This window comes from Lepus europaeus, chromosome 11 (genome assembly GCF_033115175.1).
Source record: "Lepus europaeus isolate LE1 chromosome 11, mLepTim1.pri, whole genome shotgun sequence".
In the NCBI taxonomy this organism is placed as follows: Eukaryota; Metazoa; Chordata; class Mammalia; order Lagomorpha; family Leporidae; genus Lepus; species Lepus europaeus.
The window spans coordinates 111,883,256-111,905,156 of record NC_084837.1 but is presented as its reverse complement, the minus strand read 5'-3'; the positions used below and the strand labels follow the sequence as shown (position 1 = coordinate 111,905,156).

The following is a 21,901-nucleotide window of genomic DNA, read 5'->3' as shown; positions in this document are numbered from 1 at the left end:
TTTGTAGTAAGCTACCTCACACTATGTACATCATCCCCTAAAAACAATGTTTTCTGTTCTTTTTTTTTTTTTTTAAATGTATCGTTTAGGCCACTATTCATTGATTTCTATTGTCTTTTCAAAGATCATACCTTTTTTTTTTTGACAGGTAGAGTGGACAGTGAGAGAGAGAGACAGAGAGAAAGGTCTTCCTTTTGCCGTTGGTTCACCCTCCAATGGCCGCTGTGGCCAGCGCATTGCACTGATCTAAAGCCAGGAGCCAGGTGCTTCTCCTGGTCTCCCATGCGGGTGCAGGGCCCAAGGACTTGGGCCATCCTCCACTGCCTTCCCGGGCCATAGCAGAGAGCTGGCCTGGAAGAGGGGCAACCGGGACAGAATCCGGCACCCCGACAGGGACTAGAACCTGGTGTGCCGGCGCCACAAGGCGGAGGATTAGCCTATTGAGCCACGGCGCCGGCCAAAGATCATACCTCTTAATTTCCTGTTTTTACATCTTACTATCTCTTGAAATCCAGTACACATGAGTTTATAAATGTTCCTTAAATTACAAAGTTACATTTCTAAAGTATAGTTCCACTAATAACTGCATTCCAGTTTTAAAGAGATCACTGTATCCGATCTGCAAACATGCTCTTCCTCTGTGCACTTCTGTAGCCAGCTGCGGTCTGCAACTCTAGCAGGTGCACTGTCGTCCAAGCGCACAGACGCAGGGCCCAGGTGGTGGCTTCCTGACTGTGTCCACTCGCACTCAGGTGTTAGGAAGAACTGAGAAATCATGGGAGAGGTTTACCTTGTCAATTTCTCTTAACGAGTACTCGTTTGGAAGGCAGTCTTTAATACAGAGATGGGGAGACTGATCTTCCACCCACCAGTCCATTCCCCAAATGGCCACAAGGGTCAGAGTTAGGGCAAAGCCAGGAGCCTGAAACTCCATTTGGGTCCCTCACGTGGGTGCAGGAGCCCAGGCACTCGGGCCGTCATTGGCTGCTTTCCCAGGCACGTTAGCAGGGAGCTGGATCGGAAGTGGAGCAGCTGGAACTCGAACCAGCGCTCGTATGGGATGCCGGCATCCCAGGTGGTGGCTTAACCCACTGCGCCAAAACACCGGCCACAAGATGGACCTTTTTTAGATGTTTTCACTATTCGTTTGTACTTTCATGTACAAAAAGTAAATATGATACGTGAAGTTTTTAACCTTAATGCTGTGATTGTGAATTGGCTATAAATACATATTGAACAAAATTTCAAAGTTGCTATGCCCACAGAGATACCTTGTAAGACTCTGGTGCATTTGAAACAAATATATGTACTCAAAATTTCCATTGATTTGTCTCCGAACATAGAAAAAAGGAAGCTGTTCTACTTTCTGCTCTTTGACCCAGAACTAAAGTTAATGTTGTTACTAGGGTTTAGCTGTGATTTTTAAGGCTTTTTGAGGGCTAGCGTGGCACCCACAGAACCTTGGGAGACCTGGGTGCAGTTCCGGGCTCCTGATGTGGTGGATGTTTGGAGTGAAGCAGGGGATGGAAGACCTGTCTTCCTCTCTTAAATAAAATGAAAATAAAAGTAAACACAACGCGCATGCTCGTGGCAGGTGTTCAGCCCAGCGGTTAGGTTGCTGGTTAGGACACTGGCATCCTGTATCCAGGGACCCGGGTTCAATTTCCAGCTCCAGCTTCCTACTACTGTGAACCCTGGAAGGCAGCACTGGTGACTCAAGTAGCTGTGAGCTCCTGCCACTTCGTGGGAGACCTGGACAGAGTTCCCAGCTCCGGGCTCCTGACCCCTGGCCTTCGTGGGTGTCTGGGGGAGTGAACCAGTGGGTGGGAGAGCGCTCGCTTGCCCTCAAAACAAAACCTCACATGCTCACACAATGACTGCCTGCACACAGCCTAGCAGTTCAAGCAGCCTTTTTTTCTAAGTCTTTGCTCAAACATCACCTAGTCGGGGAGAGCACGTCTGCCGAAGCTATTTAAAATCCACTGTCATCCCCACTCCGTCTTTTCTAGTCCAATTCTATCAGAAGAGCGTCGGGCCTTCTCACGCACTCCCGAGTACCTGACGAGCTCCTGCGATGCTGTGTGCGCTATGTCAACGAACAGACAGCGTTTGCAGAATGTACGGCTGCCCTCCTCACCCGCGAGAAAGGTAGTCAAGAAAAATGAGAGAGACGCCGGGGGGGGGGGGGGGGGGGCACGATTTGGAAATTTCCACTGCTGCTTTTCCCTACCTGGCCCTTACTGAAGGTGAGTCAGTCAGCCTGAGTCAGGTTAATGCACACAATGGTTATCGAGTAGGATTTTAACTTCATTGTACCTGAAATGGAGCTCTAATGGTGAAAAACAACCAGTTCTACTGGTGATCCTAACCTGCATAATTTTTTAATTTTTACTGGAAGGCGGGGCTGGGGAGTAGGTATCTTCCATATTCACTGGTTCTCTCCCGAAATGCCCACTACAGACAGACCCAGGCCAAGGCCAGGAGCATGGAGACCCCCTATGGTCTCCCACATGGGCGGCAGGAACTCCGCCACTCGAGCCCTTCCTGGCCGCCTCCCAGCACTGCATGAGCAAGAAGGTGGACTGGAAGTGGGGCAGCCAGGACGGGAAGCAGGTGCTCTTGGGATGCAGGCACCCCCAGCGGCAGCCTAACCCACTGAGCCCCTACACCCACCTCTGCATAACCCTTACTTCTAGCCCCAAACAGCAAAACCACAGCTGTGTCCAGCGTGTGTCCAGGTACAACATGGTTCCTTCATCAAAAAGAAAATGCACCAAGGATAACTGAGCAGTCTGAGAAAGTTCACTACCCTACCAAGGAAACGGACGAGGCCAGGAGAGGGGACCACAACAGACCTGCGCTCAGCTAAGAGAAACAGGCAACGGTGTAGAAAGACAGGAGAGTCCACTTTAATCAGTCACAAATGGAAAGGGCTCCGGACAAAGTTGAATCCCACTCCGAATGCTATGGTAATACATTAAATATCGTTACTATCTATACATATGCAAAAATATAAAGTTCTATTTCATACAATAAAACCCTTTAGAGAAACCATTTTAAAATGAAGTGGAACGTCTCACATGAATGTGAGGTCTAAGTCCTTCCAAAGGTTCCTTTAAAGGTTTTAAAACAAAATACTAAACCTAAAAACACTGTCCTTTCTGGCAGTTCCCAAATGAAACCTACTCGGAACAAAACAGCCCGGCAGCGAGCTGCACGCTCGCGCGTGGAGGTGGCCGCCCAGGCGTCTCCGAGGGTGGGAGCCACTCGGCTGCCTGCGACGTGGCGCGACACGGGTGCAGGGGCTGGGAGAGACCGTGTTGAAATGAATATCAGGTTGCTGTTTCCTTTTTTCTCCTAAAAGGCCAAAATGATAACTTGGGTTAAGGTAATTCTGACTGTGTAAGACTGAAGAGTGTGAAATACAACATGGATATTTTATCACAAAGTAAAGCTGGTTGAACAAGGTAGAAACAGGTCCGGGCCGCCGCGGGCGGCTACAGCTCGTCGTGGTAGAAGTAGTCGTCGTGCAGTTGCCGCCCGTAGTCGGTGGCCTCGCTCGTGAGAAACAGGTCTTGGTTTTCCAGGATCTCCTCCTCGGACAGCTTTTTGTCACCGTTCAAATCCATCTCGTCAATCAGGTGAAGAGCCTTAGAAGAGAACAGAGCGGCAAAGCGGCTCAGGGCCGGCAGCCAGAGGTGGCCTGCAGCTGTCCGAGCAGCTGAACATCTGCTGCATCTCTTCCATTCCACCTCTCCACCCCTTCCCCACCCCACCCCTCCCCTCCCTACCCCACCCCACCTCACCCCTCCCCTCCCCTCCCTACCCCACCCCACCCCACCCCTCCCCTCCCCTCCCTACCCCACCCCACCTCACCCCTCCCCTCCCCTCCCTACCCCACCCCACTCCAGGACAGCCCACTAGTTGAAGCAAGGCCATCAGAACCCACTAGACTTGCAGCTCCGATAGGTCAACAAGCCACTTTTTCTTTCACTGCTGCGACAGGCCATCAGATGATCCGATCAACTTCCTCCTCTCCCCACAGCCACGAGACATGAACTCCATCTCCGGCACCGCCCGTGGGAAGCGGAGGAAGCCGTCGCGGGGCACCCACCTCCTCCTGCGCGATGCCCTGGTTGTTGGGCACCACCCACGACAGCAGCTCCTGGGGATCCAGCCTGCCGTCGTGGTCCTTGTCGTAGTCGTTCACGAACCTGTCCTTCTCAACCAGGATCCACTCCGGGTCCTCGTTCGCGGCTTGATATTAAACAAAAACAAGAACACAGATACACAAGACCGTCACATATGTCCACTGGAACACATCTGAACTGAGAAGTCCTGGGGTAAGTACAAACACAGCACCCTGCCCACGTCACACCTAAGGCTGAACAGCTCCGACTTGGACAATCCTGGAAGTTTTACAAACTAGTAATTTTTTGCTGCCTCTTGTTCTGATATGCAGTTTACCCAAATTTGAGTTGGGGGCTGGTGCCGTGGCTTAACAGGCTAATCCTCCACCTTGCAGCGCCGGCACACCGGGTTCTAGTCCTGGTTGGGGCGCCGGATTCCATCCCGGTTGCCCTCTTCCAGGCCAGCTCTCTGCTATGGCCCGGGAAGGCAGTGGAGGATGGCCCAAGTCCTTGGGCCCTGCACCCCATGGGAGACCAGGAGAAGCACCTGGCTCCTGGCTTCAGATCAGCGAGATGCGCCTGCCGCAGCAGCCATTGGAGGGTGAACCAACGGCAAAAAGGAAGACCTTTCTCTCTCTGTCTCTCTCACTGTCCACTCTGCCTGTCAACAAAACAAAACAAAAAAACAAAACAAAACAAAAAACAAATTTGAGTTGGGTAATGTTTTTATGTGGCTGTGTAAGGTCTCCTACAAAGTAATGACATGTCATTTAAAAACATTTTTGTATTTGAGAGACCGCTCCCATTGGCTAGTTCATTCTCCAAATGTCCCCAGTGGCCAGGGTTGGAGCCTGGAACCCAGACTGCAGGGCGGGACCCACCTACTTGGGTTATCACTGCCACCTTCCAGGGCCCACCTCTGGAAGCTGGAGCTGGAGTTGGGAATGGAACACAGGCAGCCTAAGGGTGAGGCCGAACACCCAGGCCGACGCGTGTAACTTTAAAGTGATTCACAGTAAGTAAAGCTGGTAACCAATTTTAATATGTGCTGCTAAAGCAAGCACTGGTGAGAAATTTAAAATGACACTGAGGGGCGGTGCTGTGGCACAGTAGGTTAAGCCTCGGCCTGTGGTGCCAGCACCCCATATGGGCACTGGTCTGGGGTCCCCACTGCTCTCCTAATCCAGCTCCCTGCTGATGGCCTGAGTGCAAGGGCCATTGTACCCATATGGGAGACCCAGAAGAAGCTCCTGGCTTGGGATTGGCCCAGCTTTGGCTGTTGCGGCCATTTTTGGGGTGAACCAGTGGATGGAAGACCTTCCTCCCTCCATAACTACTTCTCAAATAAATATAACTTAAAAATATACACACCATTGTTTATAGAAAGAAAAAAAAAATGGTGGGGCTGGCGCTGTGGCGTAGCAGGTAAAGCCACTGCCTGCAGTGCCAGCATCCCACATGGGCGCCAGTTCAAGTCCTGGCTGCTGTAATTCTGATCCAGCTCTCTACTATGGCCTGGGAAAGCAGTGGAGAATGGCTCAAGTGCTTGGGCCCCTGCACCCACGTGGGAGACCCCAAAGAAGCTCCTGGCTTCAGATTGGCCCAGTTCTGGCCAACTGGGGAGTGAACCAGCAGATGGAAGACCCCTCTACCTCTCCTCCTCTTTCTCTGTAACTCTGACTTTCAAATAAACATTTAAAATGGCATTGATACTTGTAAGCAATAATCCTGGAAAAGAAGCCTGCTACTTACAGAAAGGAACACTCTAGTTTCAAATACTTAGTAAGCCACAGCCTACACCAGCATTTTGTTTGTCTCATTATAGATGTACAGGTTTTGTTTTAAAATACATCCAACCTTTACTTCCTTCTGCGCTTGAATTATGTTTGAAAAGAAAACTGAGCCACCGAGGCCACTGTAAGCGCCGGCCCCGCTGTGGAGCGCCCGCGCCAGCCGGCCCTGGGCACCGCTGCTGTCTCATTTCCCTGTCACACACGGCAGCGCGGCTGGCTTCCTTTTCTTCTTGAATTACGTTTCCCCCTCATTCTCTGTTCCCCCAGGCAACTTACTTGGATCTCGCCTGTAGTCTCCCAGAAATTCTTCCAGACTAACGAATCCATCACCATTTTTGTCATGTTCTTCTAAAGCCTCTTCAATGACAAATTCCTAGTGCATGTTCATGAAAACAAAACAAAGAGGTCACCAACTTCCAGCCCCAGCACGCCGTGGTGCGCACGCTCGGGGGGAACGACGGTTCTGGTTGTCTCACTGCGACCTTTCCCAACACCAGCACTGGGAGGAACAAGGCGAGGCGACTGAGGTGCCGTGAATGCAGCCCAGCTTCAGGGCTGCTGCTGCCGGGCACAACCCACCCCCCTCCCGTCCCAAGTGCAAGGGACATCTCCCTGCCACCTCTATCCAACGCCACCTGCTCCCCAAGCCATCAGCCCCTGAGTCCTTCCCCCAGACCTCTGCTGTTCCACCTCCAGGGCTGACACGAGCCAGTCCCCAGGAAACCTGCTCTCCCTGCTGCTGCCACTACCAAAGCCGCCCACACCTGCCCCAGCACCCCCCCACCCCTGCCCCAGCACCCCCCCACCCCTGCCCCAGCACCCCCCGACACCTGCCCCAGCACCCCCCCACCCCTGCCCCAGCATCCCCCCACCCCTGCCCCAGCACCCCCCCAATCTGTTCTTTGCTCATAAAAGCCTTCTCTCCAGAGTCCTTAAGCCTGACCCAAAGAGCACGCGCGTTCAGTCAGGGCCGCTCCCGCGCGTCCCTCGTCCCCAGCCCCAGCTCAGATGCACATCACCTCCTCCTCTCTTCCAGAACCATCATGTCTGAAAGGAAAGACAAACATCTCAACCTCGCCCTCGCCGCAGCACCGGCAGCGCCCGTCTCGGCAGTCGTCAGCACTCGTTCTGAAACCTCCATCTCCACTCCCCGGAGCCTGGCTGCAGCCCTCCCCGGCGGTCCCTGGGCAGAGACGTGACACCACCAGGCGTCCCTGAATGCCACCGGAGACCCTCACCCACAGCGACCTCTCCTCTTGCAGGACTCCCTGTGAAAGCGGTCTTCCCAACGGCCCGCACCCATCTGTGCTCACTGCCTACTGCTTCCGGCCTCTCAGCCTGGGAGTGCGCCAGCTCCTCCTCCTGTGCCTTCAGTACACTGACGGCCCCAGGACCTGGAACCCCCATTCCCACCACCTGACGACTCCAGGCACCTCTCGATCTGGACTCCAGCAGCACAGCTCCATTTCTAGACAAATCCAGGAGTCTGTGTACATCTGGAGGAACCAGCACTTTAAATCGACTATTATAGACTGCACACAGAGAACCCACAGGATCTTAACACAGAGACTCAAAGGTTAGCTTTAGAGGGCGCACCTGAGGATAGCCTGGAATTATCACCCAGTATTCTGTGGGCAATTTTCCTGGGGCAGAGTCCACAGTTTGCTTCCTACTCTTCAAAGAGTCTAGGATCCAATGAAAGAACTACTGACCAAACTGACTCTCCCTCCATCCGGGTAATCTTGCCTAACAACAAACTTACTTCAAAGATGATAGCACAGTTAGAATTTTCAGAAATGCGTGAGTGAAATGACAATGGATTTTAAATTCTGCATTTTAATCCAGAGTAGAGTTAGCTGACCTTGTGCCGTGCCCTTCCCTGTAGCGGAGGGATCACAATACACAGGCGCTGACGAAGCTGCTCTCAGTGAGACACTGCTTCACAGTCACACGTCTGTGTGCCCCCCCAGCTCCGAGCCAGCTCAGAAGGCAGCCAGGGAGAGCCCACGGACACAGCCCACTCTGGAAGGAACCACCTCTCCCTGTTACACCTGCTCCGAGCCTCAGGCTCACCTCTGCCTTGCCTTCCCTCTCGGTACAAGCTGGCATTCTCGCATGTGCTGCCTTCCAAATGCTGCTCGCCCCACTGCCTAGCCACCTGTGCTCCAGGGCCCCGTCACCCCAGGCCTACATTCCACTGACCACTCCTCGCCTCAGGCTTCCGGAGAATGCAGGCCCTGCCACTCTTGTGCTGTTAGCTTGGCCCGGCACAGCCGGCACTTCCGGTATGCCCAGCACTGGTCTTACGTCAGCTCATGGCTCACGTGCTAAGCAGGAGCCCAGAAGCTTCCCAGCGGCAAGAGGAGTGGTACTGAGGGCGGGTCTTGCCCGAGCTGCGGAGAAAAATCCACCTGCGGCCTCGTTAGCCCTGGCCGCGCAGACACACCTGCTCTCCCCAAGACGCGCAGGTACCGAGCCACAGAGCTCAGTGCCGAGGCTCTGCGAAGCTACCTGTCACGTTCACCTTCACTCCCCAGGATGGGGCTCTCTGCTCGGAAGCTTCAAAAGCCACGGGAGAGCCTCAACCAGCGCCTGCCGAGCTGGCCTAGACCCCAGGCAGCTGTGAGGAGCTGGCGCTCATCTCGCCCAGGAGCGGACTCCTCCGGCTCGCTGAGAAGGGACCGATGGGCTCGTCTTCCAGGTGAAGAGCTTCCACCAGGATGCTGTAACCTAAACCGGCGTCCAGGGCGGCCGACGCTGGAAAGCCGCACGGGGAGGTGACGTGTGCTGCTCACACGCCCCGCCCACAGCACCCCTCCCGCCCTGATCCTAGCGGGGCAGGGTTCCGAATCGTTCTGGACCTGCCTGAACACCAGCTGTCACGCAATCCACCCGGGGAAGCAGGTTCTAGCTTTAGTCGCTCAGTCGTTCTCATTTCAGTAACTGTCTGAAAATTCCTCCTTACCATCATGTAGTCCACTTCCTCAGGATGTTCAAAAGCAATAAATTCTTCCAGGCTCAAACCCAGACTGGAATCCTGGTTGGCTTTTTCAAATCGCTTCTTATCCTTTAAATGAAGCTTAGAAAATTACAAAGTTTTGAACACGTGGAAGGTATCTCGTCAGTAACATCACATCATTGAAACTATTTTGAAAAATCCAAATTGTATGAAACTCAAAAGTACATTCTCGTACACCACCTAGTTTATCTTCGTATTACTCCTTTGAAGGTAGGCCCTTCAAAGGGCCCTTCAAAAAGTTCACAGAACATGTGTATCAAGGGGGCTGGCACTGTGGCACAGTGGGTAAAGCCAGCGCCTGCAGTGCTGGCATCCCATTTGGGTGCTGGTTTGAGACCCAGCTGTTCCACTTCTGATCCAGCTCTCTGCTATGGCCTGGGAAAGCAGTGGAAGATGGCCCAAGTCTTTGGTCCCTACACCCACGTGGGAGACCCGGAAGAAGCTCCTGGCTGTATCTTCGGATTGGTGCAGCTCCAGCCGTTGCGACCGTGTGGGGAGTGAACCAAGCAATGGAAGATTCTCTCTCTCTCTCTGCCTCTCTGTAACTCTGCCTTTCAAATAGATAGATAAATGTAAAAAAAGAAAGTGTATCGGGGCTGGTGCTATGGCGCAGTGGGTTAATGCCCTAGCCTGAAGTGCTGGCATCCCATATGGGTGCCAGTTCAAGACCCGGCTGCTCCTCTTCCGATCCAGCTCTCTGCTATGGCCTGGGAAAGCAGTAGAAGATGGCCCAAGTCTTGGGCCCCTGCACCCATGTGGGAGACTTGGAGGAAGCTCCTGGCTCCTGGCTTCAGATCAGTGCAGTTCCAGCAGTTGCGGCCAATTGGGGAGTGAACCATCGGATGGAAGACCTCTCTCTCTCTCTCTCTCTGCCTCTCCTCTCTGTGTGTAACTCTGACTTTCAAATAAATAAATCTTTTTTTTTTAAAAAAGTGTATCAAGAAAAACATGTACACGGCTTTAAAAAATGTATTAAAAAGTCAGAGATATACCAGGAGAAAGAGCTCTCCCATTTGCTACATGACTTCCCAAATGCTCACAACAACCAGACCCGGGCCTGGCTGAAGCCAGGAGCTGGGAGCTCTCTCTGGGTCTCCCCCCACAGGGCAGGGGGCGGCAGCTACCAGGGCAAGGCTGAAGCCAGGAGCTGGGAGCTCCCTCTGGGTCTCCCCCCACAGGGCAGGGGGCGGCAGCTACCAGGGCAAGGCTGAAGCCAGGAGCTGGGAGCTCCCTCTGGGTCTCCCCCCACAGGGCAGGGGGCAGCAGCTACCAGGGGCCAGGCTGAAGCCAGGAGCTGGAAGCTCCCTCTGGGTCTCCCCACCCACCCACAGGGCAGGGGGCGGCAGCTACCAGGGGCCAGGCTGAAGCCAGGAGCTGGGAGCTCCCTCTGGGTCTCCCCCCACAGGGCAGGGGGCGGCAGCTACCAGGGCAAGGCTGCTTCGATGAACCTTCTGGAGGTAACGCTCCGAAACACACGGTGCGCGCTGCTAACCCCGCGTCCTTTCTAGTCTGAATTTCAGGGAAAATGGCTTTCCTTTCGATAAACTGGTATGTATGAAACGGCATGGTTTAAAGAAATGACACTCTCAAATACGTCAGCAGCTCCTGATACATGTGCTGCACTGTCAGGCGGAATGTCCTGTTGGGGGCAGGCACCTCCCGGGACACGGGGTCTTTTACAACCACCTGCTGGGTCAGGACACACCACCTCTGCCTCAGCGTGCACACTGCACAGGCCCCGCCTCCCACACAGCTGCTCCCAGCCCATCATTGTTTAAGGAACCACGCCGACGCGCCCGCGTCTGTACTCCATGCCCAGGCCTGACCTGAGTGGACAAACACGCTTCTGACACTTGGCTGGGGCAGCCAGGATCTTCTCGAGTGAGCCACTGCCCTGAATGCCCAGCGCCGAGATCCCCTTATGAAAGGACCCTTCATCTGGGCAGAGAGGGCCGCCTCTCAGCACAGGGCGCTGAATGTGGCCAAACCCTACGAGAAGAAAGGCTCTCTTTTTAACCAGCTGAGATTTCTTGGGGGAAAAAAAAATGGGGTTGGGGAGGTAGTTTTTTCCACATTTCACGGTCATTTGAAGAATACAATTGAATACATTTTAAATCATAGAAGCCAATACACAGACTGCTTTTCAAAGATATAAATTTCAAAATAAAGGTATTTTCAAAAAACTCAACACTTCATTCTGAATAAAAAACTTGTATTCCAGTAGAGGTGAATGTGCCACACGCAGTAATGAAAACTCGCATAATCGTCTCTTTTTATGTCGTAACAGCCTCATGAGGAACAAAGCTGCCATCTTTTGGTAGGCGTGCGATTTTACAAGAGGAAATACAGAATCTAATATTGGAACAAAAGTCTAGGCCTTACGAATCCTGACAGCCACAGGCAGAGTCAAGGCCGACGTAACTGAATCCCGCTTACCCACGCACACTGAGCAGCCCGCTGCAGCGTCAGGGGAACTGCACTCTGCCAGGGAGGTCCCCAGACTTTAATTACCCTGCCTCAAAGTGCTGACTAATTGTTCATCGAATCACAAAAATGCTTTTCCAGGCATTTCACGGTTATGCAAAATAAGATAAAATCCAGGTGCTGACTTGACTTGTTTTTAATGTTTCGAGAGGCAGAGAGAGCAAGCCATCTCCCATTGCCCGGTTTGCTCCCAATGCCGACAACAGCCAGAGCTGAAGCTGGGTCTGGACCACTCCAGGTCTCCCACATGGACGGCAGGAGCCCGCTCCCTTACCACCGCTGCCTCCCAGAGCCCCCGTTAGCAGGAGCAGGAGCTGGGAACTGAACCCAGGGACTTCATCGTGAGATGCAGGCACTTAACCACCAGCCTACAGGCCTGCCCACTGCCTTCTGGTTCTTAGTGGACGTCCACATAGAGGACTTCCTGTTACTCACACAGCCAATTACCTCTATTACTGTGATTATTACAGAATGCTTAATCTGTAGTTTTGAGACCGATTCATGCCGCATCCTTTATTTTTCTACTTTGGAGAACAGCACAGACTGTTTCTGCGCTTGTTTGTATACCCTACATCAAAAAAAAGTTTTGTTCTTAGAGAGGCAGATCTTCCATCCGCTCGTTCACTCCCCAAATGGCTGCAATGGCCAGAGCTGGGCCGATCAGAAGCCAGGAGCTTCCTCCAGGTCTCCCATGCGGGTGCAGGGGCCCAAGCACTTGGGCCATCCTCCACTGCTTTTCCAGGTGCGTTAGCAGGGAGCTGGATCAGAAGTGGAGCAGCCGGGACTCAAACTGGCATCCATGTGGGATGCCAGCACCCCGGGCAAAGGTTTAACCTACCATGCCACAGCTCTGGCTCCAACCCTACATCAATTTTTTTTTTAAAGATTTTATTTATTTCTTTGAGAGATAGACAGTGAGAGGGAGAGACAGAGAGAAAAGTCCACCATCCACTGGTTCTGTCTCCAAATGGCCACAATGGCCGGAGATGTGCTGATCTGAAGCCAGGAGCTTCCTCCCAGTCTCCCATGTGGGTGCAGGGGCCCAAGGACTTGGACCATCTTATACTGCTTTCCCAGGCCATAGCAGAGAGCTGGAGTGGAAGAGGAGCAGCCGGGACTAGAACCAGTGTCCATGAGATGCAGGCACTGCAGGTGGCAGATTAACCTACTGCACTACGGCGCCAGCTCCAACCCTACATCAATTTTTAAGAGGTTATATATGTACTAAATACTAAAAAAAAGAAAAAAAAAGAAAAAAGTATGAGAATGTCATGAAGGTAAGAAACATATTCCTGGGGTGTCAATAACCAACAGGCCTCCAGCTGCAGAGTGGTCCACCGACTCCTTGAGGCTGTTACAATCTAATTCATTCTTAAGAAGTAGGGTCTTGGGGCCCGCATTTCACACAGCAGTGAAACACCTGTGTCCCACACTGCAGTGCCTGGGTTCGACTCCCAGCTCTGGCTCCAGCTCCCCCCGCTACGAGCCTGGTAGGCGGCAGTGACAGCTCCAGTAACCGGGTTCCTGCCACCCAGGTGGGAGGCCTGGCTTGAGCTCCTGGTCCCGGCTTCGGCCCAGTGGGCATTTAGGCAGTTGTTACAGTGAGGCAGCTTTTAAAGCGATGTTTTTCTTCTCAATAACATCATCCATTATACCAACCTCTCCTGAGAACACAGAAACACATACTTTTTGATGCAATAGGGATTAAATTTCTTGGGTGCTAAAAAAAAAAAGAAAAAAGAAAAAAGAAAAAAGATTGAATTCTACTAAGATTAAAAAATGCTATATTTAACTTCCTTGTGTTGCCTAGCCAGGAAGTCATATCATTCCGTTTTAGAAAAATCCAGGACCCATATGGGGAGTGGTTTGCAACCCAGCTGCTCCACTTCTGATCCAGCTCCCTGCTAACAGCCTGGGAAAGCAGCAGAAGATGGTCCAAGTCTTGGGACCCCTGCACCCGTGTGGAAGATCTGGGAGAATCTCCTGGCTTCAGCCTGGCCCAGCTCCAACTGTTGTGGCCATGGAAGCTCTCTGTAACTCTTTCAAATAAATAAATCTTTAAAAAAGGAAGAAAAAAAAAAAAAAGCTCAGAACCCCAATGACTTTTTTTTTTTTTTTTAAAAAAGATTTTTTTTACTTGAAAGTCACAGTTACACAGAGAGAGGAGAGGTTGGGGAGGGGGGAGAAAAGGGGAAAGGGAAAGGTCTTCCATCTGCTGGTTCACTACCCAGATGGCCACAACGGCTGGAACTGCACAGATCTGAAGCCAGGAGCTTCCTCTGGGTCTCTCCCGCGGCTGCAGGGGCCCAGGGACCTGGGCCATCTTGTACTGCTTTCTCAGGCTATAGCAGAGAGCTGGATTGGAAGTGGAGCAGCCGGGTCTCAAACCAGCACCCATATGGGATGCGGGCACTGCAGGCGCGGCTTTACCCGCTAGGCCACAGCGCGGCCCTGGTTCCCCCAGCGACGCCTTCCAGTCAGGGCACACCTGGTAGCAAGGAGGCCAAGCTTCCTCAGCACTAACGAGCAGGAAAGGTTTATTCCCTTTAGTCTGCTGTCAAATGAAGACTCAAATGAGGAGGGAAAAAGGCTTTTCCCCTATAGATTGAATCCTACGTAATCTAAGGCTCATAGTTAACAAATGCCAACACAATTTTCAAAAGCTGATTAAACATAAAAAGTGTGTGTGAATCACACGTGCTTTCATCACCAACGTTCTCTGAGGGGCTGGTGGTGCGCTGTAGTGAGTTAAACCACCACGTGTAATGCTGGCATCCCTACTGAGCGCTACTCTGCTTCGGATCCGACTTCCTCTAATGTGCAGCAAAGGCAGCAGCAGATGGCCCAAGTGCCTGGGCTCCTGGAGACCAGATGGGTTCCTGGCTCCCAGCCTCGGCCCGGTCCAGACCTGGCTGTTGTAGCCATACGGGGAGTGAACCAACAGAAAGGTATCTCAGTCTCTCAAATAAATGCTCACAAAATGCAGGGGCCAAAGCCAGGGGCTCAGTTCAGGCCTCCTGCATGGGTGGCAGGGACTCAACTACTCAAGCCATCACCTGCTGCCTCCTAGTGTGTCCATCAGTGGAAAGCTGGAACCGGAGCCAAGGCTCGGCGCGTTAACGCAGGTGTTCTGATACGGCACAGGAGTGCCCTAACTGCCAGGCCAAATGCCTGCTGCTACTTGTGCGTGTTTATTATCCCCATTTTCAGAAGTGAGGAACCGAGGCAGGAGGAGCTTGGATCCCAGCGGAAGCTGTACAGCTGTTCAGTGGCAGGGCTGGCCCTCACACTGGAGCCCTAACTCCACACTGGCCTAAGGGGACTTCAAGAAGCTGTGGACATGTGATATAATAGATGAGCATTTTCAAAAAATTTTTAAAATGAAAAACAAAAAATTACTTGATGGGGACACACACACTCTCACACTCACACACACACTCTCACACACATATTCACACAAAGTGAGTGTGTGAGCTCGCTCTCAGCAGCTCACTTCCTTCAATGTGGCAACAGTGAAGGCGGGGCTGGGGCTGAAGCCAGCTCTCCCACTTGGGTGGAGCCACCCCCACCCTCCCAGGGTCTCTACCAGCAGGAAGCTGGAACCGTGCATTTTTTTGAAGACTCTTTGTATGTCTAGCTCCTACTTAATCATTAGCAGAAGAACAACCAACTTTGTAGTGGCCTATAAAACACAAATGGACAATATGATTCTAAGATAAACAAGATGTACAGTGATGATAACAACAATAAAACATAAGAGGTGTATACTAAGATGGTAGGAACTGGGGCAGGCACTTGGCACAGCGGCTATGATGCCACAGGGAATGTAAACACCCCACATCGAGTGCCTGCTTCAACTCCTAGCTCTGCTCTCAATTCCAGTTTCCTGCTAATGCAGGGTCAGGAGGCGGCAGGTCATGGCTGAGGTCCTAGAGCCCCTGCCACAAATCAGGGAGACCTGGACTGCGTTCCCAACTCCTGGCTTCAGCCTGGCCCAGCTCTAGCTATTGTGGGCATCAGGGGATGTGAACCAGCAGATGCATCTCTGTGTCTTCAAAAGAAATAAAAATAAATTTAAAAAATATTTAAAATAATGGGATGGATGAGGCTTAGATGGTTTCCAGAACCTTGACTAACAGGACATACAGTTTGCAATGAAGTGTTTGGCTTTAATTTTTTTTCCCCTGCCATACAGAAAAGGTATATTTAAAAAAAAAAAAAAAAGCCTTAAATCATCTTTTAATTACAAAGTTACTTGAAATAGCGACTTCAAGTTCACGGTCACTTGTGTTGGTATCGTTTTAGTTTAACAGATTTCCTAGAAGCCTTGGAAAGTACGAATTTCCAAGCAAAAACTGGCTCCCTTAGCTCTGCTTGACGAAGCAGCCGGCATTCCAACAAGTTAAACCATGGCAATCAGCGGAGCTCACAGTACGCCTGAGTGTTTTCAGATGAGTCATGTAAGTGACGTAGCCACCACGGAAGACAGAACTGACATTCCTCAACAAATTAAAAATAGAATGATCACGACTCCAAGCGGGAGCTGAGACACATCGGCATCCCACGGTCACGGCAGCCCCGTCCACAACAGTGGAAACCCGAGGAAGCAGCACCAAGTGCTCACCGACAGAGGCGTGGGTACAGAACATCTGGCAGACACACAGCACGGGGCAGTGTTTGGCCTTTGTGGAGTATCCCTCCTGTTCAGGAAGGAAAGGCTGCCCCACACAGCAACGTGGATGGACCTGAGGGCATTATGCTAGGTGAAATAAGCCAGCCACGAGTCCTACTTGGGTAAGGTGCGTGGAGTAGTCAGACTTACAGAGACCGAAGGTAAACGTGGCCGTGGGGTGGGGCAGGCAGCAGGGGGACTGCTGGAGCCTGTGCAGAATGCCTGTTCCACACTGCTGAGCTCCACATATAAACACGGTTCCGATGGCAAATGGGCTATGTGCGTTTTACCACAACCGCAACCATTTCAAAAAGTGCTATAAATCCACGTGCTTCACAACACGGGGCTGGGACAGCCTTTTCCGTAAATACAAGATCGTCCGATGATACTAAAAACTGCAACACACGTAGGAGACACGCGCTTTTGGAAGTAAGGACAAATAGGCGACGCAGCTCGAGGGGGACCTAACGTGACGATAGCTGCTGTGGTCCAGCAAGTGAGTCCCACCACCTGGCTGTGGGAAGGACACCGTGGGGACGGCCGCTGAGCAGAGCCGCACGTGCCAGGGCAGCCGTCCCGCCCGGACCGCAGCTGTGCACACTCACCTGCCGGAAGGACTCCTCCTCCGTGTCGTCCAGCACCGTGTTCTCGTCGAAGTCGATCACCCGATCATACATCTGCACGTTGTACTCGTCCCAGGTCACGCTCCCGTCGCTGTTTTTATCGTACTCCACAAACTGCTGTTTCGCTTCTTGCATGGCGTAATGCTTGAACGACATCTGAATCCATGAGCTCAGTTCACCTGAGGGAATTCCCCAGAACACAGCGATGTGACATGAGCCTGAGCGCTGAACAGGGAGTGTCTAACCCCGCCCTAAAAGAAAAACACCTCCAACGTTTGCACCTGCAGCAAAAGCTGGTCTGAGCTGGTCTGGTACGCCGGATGGGCGGCCAGGAGCACTGGGTACAGTCTAGGATACTGTGTGAAACAGAAGGCCAGTGCCCCGAGCGGAGTGGGTTGGGGTGTGCATTTATTTATCTATTTTTTTTTTCCTGATGTAAACCTAATGCCTGGAAAGTGCCTGGCGCAGTAAGGCCTTGTTGCATGAATTACCAACTTGACTTTTGTTTCAAACCCTATTATCCAAACACTCACAGGCAATCTTTGCTGACTGCTAGAGATCTCTTAGGAAGCACAGTATCTGAACAGCTGTCTGATTATACAATGTGATTTCAACGTTTGTGGGAAATGGAACTAAAAGTAAGTTCAAGTTTGGTGTGAAAAATTTTGAAATTTGTAACTATGCAGAGCCATCAAAAAGTTCAAGGAAAATGTTTGAGAAACCATGCACAGGTTTCAAAGTTTTTTGCACCAAAATAAATTTTATCTTTTAATTTTTTTCACAAGCTTTTTGAAGTACCCTCATATTTTAATAGTGTTTTTCATCTAAGAAAGGAACATATAAAGTTTTCCTTTAAAATACATTTTATGTGAGTTGGGGTCAAAATTATACTATGGAAATAACTAGAGTGGCCTACATTATGAAATAGTATTCAAGTGACTGAGGTTGAGAAATCCTGTTAGAGGATATGCCCTTTAAACATGTCATAAACAGTGGAGGAGATTTTCACAAAGCTAACAGGTAGCATTCTGACTTATGGCCCGCTGCCATGGCGAGCTAGCTAAACTTGCTACCTGGAGATATGGGGGAAAAGTTTCCACATCTCAGATGCCCACTTTCAGATCCACTTTAAAATTCTCTTCACAGGGATATTTACAGTACTGCATTTCCCGACAAAACAGGGGAGGGGAAGAACACGACTATTCACGAGGACACAAGAATACACCACTGGCTTTAAAGGCGAGGTACCCTATGGTTTCAAGAGTGCTTCTTGGGCCAGCGCCATGGCACACTGGGTTAATCCTCCACCTGCAGCGCCGGCATCCCATATGCGTGCCGGGTTCTAGTCCCAACTGTTCCTCTTCCAGTCCAGCTCTCTGCTATGGCCCGGGAGGGCAGTGGAGGATGGCCCAAGTGCTTGGGCCCCTGCACCCGCCTGGGAGACCAGGAGGAAGCACCTGGCTCCTGGCTTCAGATCGGCATGGCTCCAGCCATTGCAGCCATTTGGGGAGTGAACCAAAGGAAGGAAGACCTTTCTCTCTGTCTCTAACTCTACCTGTCAAACAAACAAAGAACGCTTCTTTTCATTGGCCCGGGAGAGGTCAGGTGAATACAAGGGCAGACACCTCTCTCTCATGAGGCACCACAGTGTAACCATGTATTGAACAATTCGCTCCTGTGTGCCAAGTCTAATCTGCAAGATAAGGCAACTGATCAAGGTCATCAGTACTTCTAGTCCAGCAGCAAGTCTGGCGGAGGGAGGCCAAAGGCTTGCGGCGGGCAGAGGGCAGGTTCAAATCTCTCCTAGGCTGCAGAGCCCACTCTTCTGCGGAGCGTGGCCCGGAAGAACCTCCGAGTCGTTCCAGCCCTCGAAGTGCAAGTCGACAAAATTCACTTGAGGGTCCTCCGTAGAGCAAGGGGTGCCTGCAGCACCGTGAGTCTCTCTTCCAGCTTACTCAGCGAGAGTGTCACAGGAAAGATGAGCAGGGATCAGAAAACCGGCTCACGCGGGAGCTAAGGAGCTGGCTTCCCGCCGCAGGGTTGGCCTCTCATCTCTAAAATGAAGATTCACACCAAACTGCCTCTGACCGAGAGCTTACTAAGTGACCGGCCATACGGAGGCCCTGAGAGACAGGTGCCATGGTCTTCTAAATCCACTTCTTCCGTGTATCGCTGAATCCGAGAGTGGATAAGGAGGGTCTGTTGTCCTTAAGCAAAAGGAATAAAACCTCAATATTCCCGAGGGCGCTGATGAATGACCACGGCCCTGACGGCACTTCTTAAACTGACCAGTGCGCTGTCCGCCTGCTCTTCCCCGACCACCTCATTCCTCGGGTGCTGAGCAAGATGGCTACACCAGTGACAGCAGCGACGCTTTCAGCTCCTTTCAAGATCAACCCGCAATGCTGATGGGATTCATCCCCTGAATTAAACAACGGGGAGCGAGGTCTTTAACTGGTCTGTGCGTTTGTCTCTGGCTAGAATCAGACTGGGCTAGAACCAGACGCAGAGACCATACCTAGGAGCACTGAGGGGTTTTGTTTTTTAACTGAAGGATATGAAGATTGAGTTAAGAGCAGGACACCAGCATTCAGTCCCGGCTTTGCCACTGATTTCCAAGAGGCACTTACCCCTGTGGGCTTCAGTGTCTTCATCTCCATGAAGAACCGGAGGCATCGAAGGCCCCTACCAACACTCGCGTTTAAAACAAAACACCATTCACACGCAACAGGTCTTTCAGGACTCCTCACAGGAAGGCGTTTCTAAAACCCTCATGAAGCATATGTACATGACATCTCTCTCTCAAAACAGCAAAAGAAAGAAAGAAAGAAAGAAAGAAAAAAACCCTTTTGGGAGGTTCTGGGGCACATTTCTCCAAAAGCAGTTGCACTGTCCACAGTGACAAAAGTCCCGCGGGGAAGGGGGCGACTGGAGCCGCGCCTTGCACACCCCACGCAGGGTGGTCACCGGTGTCTACCTGCTCCTGGGGAACACCTGCCGGGCGCCCGCCTCCCACCGAGGGGTCGCGGCACCCAGGGCTTACTTTCGGTGAGAAAGCCATCCGAGTCCAGGTCAATCTTCTTGATGATGGCCCGCAGTCGCTTCTGCTGCTCGTCGGGGTCGAGTTTCACGTACTCGTCGACGTCTTCCTTTGGGGGGAAGCGGTCAGGGGAAGGGCCCGGCGTTACTAATCGGGGGAGGAGGGGGCGACAGACTGCAGAAAACCAGGAGCCCCTCCCCCCCCACCACCAGGATGACCCACACCTGCCCGCCACGGCCGCGGCCCCCGCCCCCTCCGGACCCTCGGTGCGGGGGAGGGGGGATCCGGCCCCGGGGCCCCCCGAGGCGAGCGCGGCCCGGCCGACCCCCACGGTCAGGCCGCCCCGGCCAGGCCTCGCCCGGCCGCCCCCCTTTGTCCCGGGACAAAGCCCGCGACCGCGGCGCTGGGAAGCCGGGCCCGCCCCGCCTCGGGCCTGGCCGCCTCACCTGGACGCCCAGCAGCGCCTCGCGGTCGTAGTCGGCGCGGTGCTCGCCCTGCGGGTAGTGCAGCTCCTCGGCCTCGCCGGCGCCGGCCGCCGCCACGCACAGCAGCAGCAGCAGCAGCCGCCCCGGCGCCGCGGGCCTCGGGCTCAGCTGCATGGCGCGGGCCCGCGGGCGGACGCGAGGGCCGCGGACAGCGAGAAGCGACCGGGGCGGGGAAGGGGGCGCCGGCCGGCGGCCGCACACCGCGAGCGGCGGGAGAGCGGCGAACGTGGGGGCGGTCGGGCGCGCTACCGGTCAGGCCCTCCCGACCCCACGGACGCGCGGACAACGACTGCGGCGCGGAGGCGCCCGGGCCGAGCTTATATGGCCGCGGCGCAGGGGCGGGGCGCCAGGCCGCAGCGCTGATTGGTCGGCGCGGCGCCGGGGGCGTGCCCGCGCGTGTGGCAGGCCACGGCCCTCCCATGAGCGCCAGAGGCAAGCGGGGACAGAGTGGGGCGCAGGCCGGCCCGTGCCCGCGACACCGTGGGGAGACCGCGCTGCACGCCGACACCGCGGCCTAGTGTCTGGGGAACTCGCTGTCGGCTCCAGGTGTTCCCCTGGCTTCCGTGCAAGACCGAGAAGGGCTGCAGATGGAGGTGAAAAGCCGCACACAGTGCCCTACCCAGGAAAAATCCGTGCCGGTGCGACCCAGCAGTGTCCATTCCCAAGTCCTCAGCGCTTCTCAGCCACATGCGTGTGTCTGATGCGCGGCCCAGGGTGTGCAGGTCGGGTGGCCTTGGCTGAGAGGCGCGGGGCCCCTGAAAACGCGGGGGTAACAAGGCTGCCCTGGAGGGCGGCTCGGGGCAGGTGTTCAGCGGGCAGGAGCTTCCTGCTGTACAGTAGGAGATGATGATGTGGGAGGAACGGCTTAGCCAGCCGCCGGCAGATCCTCCACTGAGTGGGCACAGGGTCCCTGGGTCAGGTTGGGGCTTTCTTGCCTTTGGAAGCGTTTTACAGGGCAAAGGGTAAGTTCAGACTTTCCAGTGTTAACAACCATCGATGTAGAACCAGGTTTCAGCCTCCCAGAGGGAAAACTTAGGCAGTATTTCGGAGTTGAACTCACTAAAGAAAACGTAGTGAAAACAAGGGAACTTTATCACCTGGTCACTTTAACTTCAGTTCTGGGTTTTGAGGTAGGCTTGAAGAGGCAGAGAGAGCCCATTTTACATAAAAAACGCTCAGCGGTGAGCTTTGTTGGTTTCTTGCAAATAAAAGGTAAAGTCTGACCAGCTTCAGCTGTGGTGCCAGCTCCAAAGGGCACGGTAGGAGGCGTTGCGGAAGTTCTTCGAAACTCCAGGGCTCCACAGAGGGGCTCCTGGGGCAGGTCCTCCAGCGAGGCCACAGGTTGAGCCGCTCGGGTGTCTGAGCCTCAGAAGCCTGGGTGCTGTCTTCCTTCAGCCCCTAAGCTGGCTGGTTTCCCTCCCTGTCGTTTTCATCTGTAGGAAAAGGATGGAGTTGGCTCCGGGGATCTGAATTGACCCCTGCCTATATGGGGGTCAGTGGAGCGTTGATCCCCAAATCCTGGGCGAGGTGCTGTGCTTTTCTGGGGGGAGGACTCCAGTTTTGCTTTCACCAGACTTTCAGCAGGACCCGTGGGGCAGAAAGGTGAGGAGCCCCTGCAGGGGCCCCTCAGCCACTCCTCACCTATGGAACTCCGC

At 53.2% G+C, this 21,901-nt stretch overlaps 1 protein-coding gene across 2 annotated transcripts; it reads right to left on the bottom strand.

Moving 5' to 3' along the window:
• Positions 1 to 2,887: 2,887 nt before the first annotated feature.
• On the bottom strand, positions 2,888 to 20,375 carry RCN2 (reticulocalbin 2). 2 transcript variants are annotated; one of them, XM_062206397.1, is made up of 7 exons: positions 20,208 to 20,375; positions 19,765 to 19,870; positions 16,704 to 16,900; positions 8,889 to 9,002; positions 6,200 to 6,296; positions 4,115 to 4,257; positions 2,888 to 3,650 (listed from the first exon to the last, which is right to left on the bottom strand). In XM_062206397.1, the coding sequence occupies exons 1-7, from the start codon at positions 20,358 to 20,360 to the stop codon at positions 3,498 to 3,500; spliced, it is 963 nt and encodes a 320-aa protein (XP_062062381.1). In that variant the 5' UTR covers positions 20,361 to 20,375; the 3' UTR covers positions 2,888 to 3,497. The 2 variants fall into 2 exon arrangements, with proteins under 2 accessions (XP_062062381.1, XP_062062382.1); XM_062206398.1 differs by having other exon boundaries at positions 8,889 to 8,990.
• Between the last annotated feature and the right edge of the window lie 1,526 nt (positions 20,376 to 21,901).

Coding starts and splice junctions, on each gene's coding strand:
- RCN2 (XM_062206397.1), bottom strand. CDS start 20,360: ATGCAGCTGAGCCCGAGGCCCGCGGCGCCGGGGCGGCTGCTGCTGCTG. Junction 9,003..16,703: donor AGGAGGAGTCCTTCCGGCAG/GTGAGTGTGCAC, acceptor TAATTTTCTAAG/CTTCATTTAAAGGATAAGAA. Junction 3,651..4,114: donor AGGGCATCGCGCAGGAGGAG/GTGGGTGCCCCG, acceptor TTCTCTTCTAAG/GCTCTTCACCTGATTGACGA.